At 43.2% G+C, this 7,564-nt stretch overlaps 2 protein-coding genes across 2 annotated transcripts; one reads left to right on the top strand and one right to left on the bottom strand.

Moving 5' to 3' along the window:
• pou5f3 (POU domain, class 5, transcription factor 3) lies at positions 1 to 2,413 on the top strand (the record flags this gene model as incomplete). Its single annotated transcript, XM_083930402.1, has 5 exons — positions 1 to 750; positions 918 to 1,029; positions 1,478 to 1,608; positions 1,897 to 2,061; positions 2,153 to 2,413. The coding sequence occupies 5 exons, from the start codon at positions 1 to 3 to the stop codon at positions 2,411 to 2,413; spliced, it is 1,419 nt and encodes a 472-aa protein (XP_083786528.1).
• Positions 2,414 to 5,982: 3,569 nt separating this feature from the next.
• On the bottom strand, positions 5,983 to 7,303 carry fut7 (fucosyltransferase 7 (alpha (1,3) fucosyltransferase); the record flags this gene model as incomplete). The annotated part of the gene is made up of 1 exon (XM_083930127.1): positions 5,983 to 7,303. One exon carries the CDS (start codon positions 7,301 to 7,303, stop codon positions 6,230 to 6,232), a length of 1,074 nt encoding a protein of 357 aa, XP_083786253.1. The 3' UTR covers positions 5,983 to 6,229.
• Between the last annotated feature and the right edge of the window lie 261 nt (positions 7,304 to 7,564).

Here is a 7,564-nt window from a genome sequence, read left to right as displayed (position 1 = left end):
ATGTCTGAAAGATCGCAGAGTCCGGAGTACCAAATTCGGCCGTATGACTTCAGCCGGACCAACCCAGGCACCCAGGTCTTGGGCCATGAGAGTTTGGGCAGCGCTGCGTCGTTCCAGCTTCCTCACGGCGTTTTGCATGACCCGAGCCTCCTCTACAACAAAACCGCTTACAGTGGCATCACACCGGCATCCGCGCAGACCTTTTTCCATTTTCCACCCGTCACCAGCGACTACCGGGGATCCGACCTGCAGGCTGGAGACTTTGGACAACCTAAGCACTGGTATCCCTTCGCTGCACCCGAGTACACCGGTCAGGTACCCGGCGTAACGGCAGCTACCCAGCCTACAAACCTGAGCCCCCCTTTAGCCGAGACTCGGGAGCAAATCAAACTGCCCGAAATAAAGACTGAGAAGGACACAGGCGAGGACTACTCAACGGAGATAAAGATCCAACAGTACCCGACATCCGCCGCCATGTCCCATGGAGTTTTCTACTCTCCGGCCTGGAACCCGTCCTTCTGGCCGGGGATCACCCACATCACACCACCCGGTAACAATACTCAAAATCCCTCAACGTCTTCTGCATCGTCCCCGTCTATGTCCCCTTCACCCCCGAGCATTGGGCTGCAAGGGAACTCGTTTTTCAGCGTGAATACGACTCAGGCTGCCACCGGGCCCCAGGCGCAGAACCCGGCCTCTTCCACGCGGAGCAGCGGGTCCTCCAGCGGCGGCTGCAGCGACTCTGAGGAGGTAAGAACCGTCATTGAACCAGGGTTCAAATTATATCTAGACAGTCCAGTTTTCTTCTACCAATGCTTCTTTTATGGGTGCTCCCTTAGGCGTTAGAGCTACTGAAATACCACAAAATGTTCCAATGTTTTCCATCTCTTAATGTTTCATTTATTTTACCTGTTTAGGAGAATCTTTCCACAGAAGAGCTGGAGCAGTTCGCTAAGGAGCTGAAACACAAGCGCATTACCTTGGGTTTCACTCAAGCCGATGTTGGTCTTGCCCTGGGCAACCTTTATGGTAAGTCAGGTTTCCATAGAGATATTGTTTTGATCTTTGATCTAACCCTTCTTTTGTAGTTCAAGAGGTGTTATGCTCAGATAATTTGAATAATAGTCAGCATTGGGAAATGTTATTCTGAGTAACTGTCACAGTTGAGTCCCCAGTCATCATGAACAATCTGGAAGCTATTTTATGAGCACATTGTGGTTGTCTACATGATCACATTTTCTGGATTTGTAGTTTTAGTATGTAGATGAGAACTTAATTAGGAACTAATGCGCATTTAAAGGAAGTGACTGATCAAGTTTGTGTCCAGGTTTGGAAAGCGATTTGCTTAAATTCAAGGGTATAGAACAAATTCCTGATGCAGATTTGGCACTTGGGCATACATGACTCTCAGGCTGTACTTTGGTCATGCAAGTCAGTGATTCTTAGTCTGTGATATACCCTTTTTGTTTGCATGCAGGTAAGATGTTCAGCCAGACCACCATTTGTCGCTTTGAGGCTCTACAGCTGAGCTTTAAGAACATGTGCAAGCTGAAGCCCCTTCTCCAGAGATGGCTGAATGAGGCAGAGACATCGGACAATCCCCAGGACGTAAGTCTGCTACTCTAGACATCTGTCGACTAGTTTACAAGACTAAAGCTGATCTCAAAGCTTCATGGGGTCTTTGGCTTTCAGGCCTGACCAACGTCCTGCTGAGTAAACCTGAATCAAGGCCCTCTACTTCTGTGAATTGTAACATGCCACCTAGTGGCCAAAATTAAGCTGTTTAGTGATCTCAAGAAACCTAATTGAACCTTGGCTTTCATATGGGACATCTTCACAAATAACGTTGTATTAAACAACACACGGGCCCTTGATACCATGTCTCTGACCCCTCAGATGTACAAGATTGAACGAGTATTTGTTGACACCAGAAAGAGGAAGAGGAGGACCAGTCTGGAGGGAGCCGTGCGCACTGCTCTGGAGTCTTACTTTGTCAAATGTCCCAAGCCCAACACTCAGGAGATTACACACATCTCAGATGACCTGGGTCTGGAGAGAGATGTAAGTAGAAACTCTAAAAGTGATGCCATTGCCTTTTTTAGGTGCGTCTTGTTGGTCACATCTTTAAAAAGAGAAACGCTGTTCCTGGCAGGTCGTACGGGTTTGGTTCTGCAACCGAAGACAGAAAGGAAAGCGCCTGGCCTTGCCGCTAGACGAGGAGTGCGACGGCCAGTACTATGAGCAGAGTCCTTCCCCACTGAACATGGCCGTCTCCCCTGTTCCCAGTCAGGGCTACCCTGCTTCCAGCTACCATGGTGCCCCTCCTCCCACACTCTACATGTCCCAGCTTCATCGGCCCGATGTCCTCAAACAAGCCATGCACCCCGGACTGGTTGGTCACCTAACTGGATAAACACGCTCAGGTAGTCCAGACCAGAACCACAGATTGCCTTTCCAAGCGTCTCTGTCAAACATCTACTCAAGCTGAAGATGAGCCTCTAGCCTCCAGTAAACAGATCGACTGATCATGTAGTGGAAAAAAACATTCATGTGGAGGCTTGTCTTCAGACGGATGGATCAAAGTGGTTTCTTGTTCCTGTGTTGATGGCAAAACTTAATGAACTGCCACGGGCAACGTCTTCTTACCAAGGCCTGCAACTCCAAACAACTGCTGTGCCTTCAAACTAAGAGGGAAATTTAAACTGAACGTGCCTTTCTGTCCTTTTTTCGTATTCTTGGATGATGCATAGTAAGTTATTCCATAGGCTTTAATTGTTGCATGTTTTGAACCAAGCCAAAGTGATAATTGGTGCAGCAGTATGTGGTCTGGTTGTAAATGCGAGCAAGTTTAAAGAACCAGGGTATTCTTTTCACATTTGCCATGTCCTGAGCAGGCTTTTATTTGGTGCAGATGAGTGAAAGACCAAATGAATGAAATCGCAGTGTGGTGTATTTGGTCAAAGTTTGTGCAATACTGTGTCCCGTCTGAATAGAGCAGCTACAGTATTTGTCTGAACTGCCTGTTAATGAAATTGAAAATGCAAATTCTCCCTTATTTTTACATCGTTTTGCACAGAGTTGCTTTTGTAATGTTGAATATGATCTTTTTAAAAAAAAATTCTGTTTTGTATACCAAATCTAAATTTTGGCCATATGGTTGATTATCATCGACGTCTTAGCCAGTATTCTTAGTATCAATCGGGGGATGGGGGTGTGGAAATGTAATTAAATGATTTGTTATTCACAAGTGTCTTAGCTGCTTATCTGCCAATTGCACACTATCAATATTTCCACAATGTCTTGGGTAAATGGAAGTGAGGCTTTGATCTGACTTTTCTGTCTTTGTATTTCAATACTGCCATTTTTATATTGTTAAAGTTTTTTTTACTTTTTTTTACTGAATAACACTCAATACTAAAAGTCAAGTTTGGAGCTCATTGGAGTATTTCCTGTCTGGTTTTGTTTAAGACAATTAATTCTTTTACTTGGCTGAATTTTAATGTAATTTTAGGACATGAAGGCATTAAATGTCATTGAATTGCTCCTCTTGACTGTACCTCGCTTATCAAGACTAAAATTGAACAGCATTGTTCAGGTATTTTTGAAATGGGGTTGTATGAGGTACCCATTAACCTACAGTAGGTACGCTGACGGCTTGGAGAAGCAGGCCGAAAGACAAGCAAGGAAGCTATACAATAAACTGCTGCGGATGGGGCCACACAGCTTAATGTATATTAACCAAAAAATCAGTTCATGTGTATTTTCACTGCTTTTTCCTTGCTGAATAGCCCTGTCTTAAGTTTGAATGGGTTACTGACTATGCTCTTGTCAAAGCAACCAGACTCCAAAGACGAGTCATTTTACCTCCAAACACTTGTAAAACTTAAACAGAACGGTCTGATGTCAATGTAAAGCTTTTAAAATATTTTAAATACAACTAAAACTTGAACTGATTTTATAGATTTTGTTTAGATGGAATATGTTTAGCTGCTGGCCCCTTCCTCAGCAGTACATTTCTTAGCTTCTGTGCCTGTCCTCTTGCCCGCTTCTCCAAACTGGGGGTTTGTCGACCACTATCTACTGTAGGTAACGCCCTGACCATGTACCTCAATACAACTGCTTCTAAACATCCGAACAAGAGTTGTTGGTAAAACAATCCTTCAAAATCAGATATTTCAGTAGCAATGGTAACGTAATGGAAGCTCATGCATAACTTTACAAATATGTCCCGATGTTTGTTTGTGCAATCGTAACTGAACTCTAACCAGTAATTTTTCTCAACAGATGTAACTTGATTAAATTCTAATTTATTGAAATGTTAGCTAAACTGAGATGTCTTCAATCAAAACACCCTTAACCTTAAAGGAGCACATTAACAGCAGCAAGCAAATATTTGATATATAATAGTGGAGTAATGGCATCTCCCTCTGTGTGTCTGTGCTTTTTTTTTTCTCTAGTAAAACGTGTGCTCATATCCCACTCTTGTTGTGCAGTTGCGGTTTATTAATGAGCCTTCTAGTCCAACACCTTTTATTTACAGTACACAGTATAAGCAGGGTCCTTAAAGGAACTGGAAATCCTTAAACACTATTAATGTGATATTTGCAAGTTAGGCTTGCAAGTCCAATTCCAACAGGTGACACATTTTGCAACATGACTATTTGTGATTTGAGGCGTCAATGAGAGGCAGTGATCATTTAAGTAAACCATCATTTTTATTTGCAATAGAAGACAGACATGAGCAATTTAACTAACCAAATTATATAAAGGTATGGGACATCTTCAAAACCATACAGTTAAAGTGTAATATTACATATCAAATGGTAAAAATAGGCTTTTGATATCCAATAATTCAACATGGTGGCTGCCTCTTCAATTGTACAGCATCTGAAAATATAAACATGCTCAAATTTATAGGACATTCTGATGATGCACTTGTAGCAGAGTTTGTCTCAATTTCCCACGCCCTTGAAACAAGAGGACATTTAAACAGAATTTACTGTTATTGGTCAATTTTATTAATACTTAGGAAATCATTTAACATTAAATTAAATGCAGATTCAGTTCTTTGCCTACATTTAAATGTGTGGTAAATGTGTTAGACACACCAAAGATTACTCTAGTCCAATGTATGTACTTTATTAAAACTACTTGAGAAAGAAGTGTCTAACAGTCACCTGTGTGCTTGTTTGTGTTAAAAAGCACCGACTAAATATTCAGAACATTAATGTAGCAGCAAACAAATATTTTCTATATCAAGATACAGTGGTGTAAAGGGGGCCTGAGGAGAGAATGAGTCCCTCTCTCTCTGTGTGAATGTAGTAAGAGTTCCTCTGTTGTTTATTGTGATAGCCATTGGTGCATGTTAGTGTATGTGGCTGTGGATAAATGTTTCAGATACTGGTGTGGGAGCCATGTCGAGGCAATCCCAGCCCAACCTTTTTCAGTATTCCAAGTAGAGCACCTGTAAGGGTTAGAGTCATGGCACAGCATGGGCCTGTGTTTATATCAGTGCCCTTAAAGTGTACTGGACTATATGCTATGTTGAGTTGAATTTAAAAGAATAGCAAAGATGGTATATGCACTTTTTCAAGAGCTAGATAAGAAGCTAGATACCATTCCCTAATTCAGGGGTGCCCAATCCTGCTCCTGGAGGGCCACTGTCCTGCATGTTTAAGGTTTCTCCCTGCTGCAGCACACCTGATTCTAATGAAGTGCCTGTTAACAAGCAGCTGAAGCTCATCACAGGTTTGAAAATCATTAGAGTCAGGTGTGTTAGAGCAGGGAGCTACCTAAAAGCATGCAGGACAGTAGCTCTCCAGGAGCAGTGGTGCACCCAACAGCATTTAATGTTGTATTTCATAGCTTTGAACAGAGCCAGGTTAGCTGCCCCCCCCCCCCCCCCCTTCCCCCTACTAAGCTTAATTAGCCAGCTGCTGGTTTTAGTTTTGTATTTGTTGTGCAAACATAAGAGTGGTATCAATCTTCTCAACTAGCTTGCAGTAAAAAAAAGCCCATTTTACAAAATGTCAAACTAGTCTTTAATCTGATAGAGGTCAGGTGTTTAGTATAAAGTGCTATGGATATCAGTACGAGTGATTTAATGCCCTTGGTCATTGTTCTTGATATGATTGCATATATGTACATTTTTAAACAAGGTTTCCTAAATTTCAAAGATGCAAAGGCCTATTTGTCAAAAATATGGTACATTAACCACAGCTACCTGAGCTCAAGGGTTATTAGCATTAACCCAGGCCTCTAGGTCGGAGTAAACTTTGTCCTGAGGTAAACTGTTATACTCTGAGCAGATCTTACACAGTCTCTCCCTCCAGTCTGTGTACAATATCACCTTCCACTCATGTCTCCAGGTAAAATATTCACTGTACCGTTTCTTATCCTCTGCAAGCTGTTGTAGATGTTTTCCTAAGTCTTTAACTGATGCAAAGTCATCAACATGGATGAAAGAATTAGGTGGAGCCACAGCTTTATAGTCACCTAATGGCGGTCCCAGGACTACAGGCACCGCACCGCCTTGGTAAGCATTCCTCCAAAGCTTCTCTGTGACATAATCTTTAGCCACTGAATTTTCAAAAGCCAAATAGAAATAGCAATTAGAGATTGTAGGCAAGAGGGCTCTAGAAGAGAGGGGTGTCTTTGACCAGCGACCGTAAACCTTCACAGGAACTGTGGCTTTGAGCTCTTTAAATACTTTGCTTCTCTTGTGGTGGCTTCTGTAGTTGCTGATCACCCAACAGACCAGAGAACTCTTATTCAGAGGGACGTCTTCAAGTGGATGTCCTTCAGCCTCTTGTGGTTGCAGCTCACCGTAGGGTACAGTGATATCAGCATCCCTCCTGTAGGTAATGGTCATGTTGAAGATATTTGCATACTGCCGCAAATTTCCATTGTGGACAGGGGCCTCCAGGGACATCCAGGCCCACCTCTGGCCCTGCGGCCGTGGAAGGTCAAGGGGCAGCTTTTGGCGACCCATTACCAGCTCCCTATTGTGAAACACCACCACATCAGCTGAGGGTAGCAAGGAGCGCTGGTCCACCAGTGTACAGCGGGGGATGCGGTAGCGATCCCAGCACACATCACCCCTCAGGCTGAATGACCTGCCAAAGGGCCAGTACCACAGCAGGATGGTGACATTTCTATTGCTGTTGCAGTTAGTGAAGGTGGAGAGATTTATCGCTGCCAGACCCCGGAATCCTCTCTGCCATCCATGTAGAAGACTCAGCGGTAAAACACAGAGCAAGGCGAGGAGGAGGCCCTTCTTCATTGAGCTCAGTACAGTCTTCATAGTGTTACCACACCCCTGTCACAAAAGGAATTAAGAAATTTAAAGTAGCAACAAGAGCAATATTAGTGATTAAAAAAGCTGTTTTAATGCCTTAACCGTACTGCCCCGAGCTAATAAGTGTTAGCCACGTTTGGCTGTTAACGACTCTCCCGGATGTCTCGGTTAATAGTTCATACACAGAAAAAAGTGTCTCGATGGCTTATTTGCTGTATTTAAGTGCCGAAATTACACTTTAAATGACCATGTCAGGGATTTTTTGCA

This window comes from Echiichthys vipera (genome assembly GCF_963691815.1).
Source record: "Echiichthys vipera genome assembly, chromosome: 16".
In the NCBI taxonomy this organism is placed as follows: domain Eukaryota; kingdom Metazoa; phylum Chordata; class Actinopteri; order Perciformes; family Trachinidae; genus Echiichthys; species Echiichthys vipera.
The sequence above is the reverse complement of the archived record's forward strand: the minus strand, read 5'-3'. Positions and strand labels throughout refer to the sequence as shown.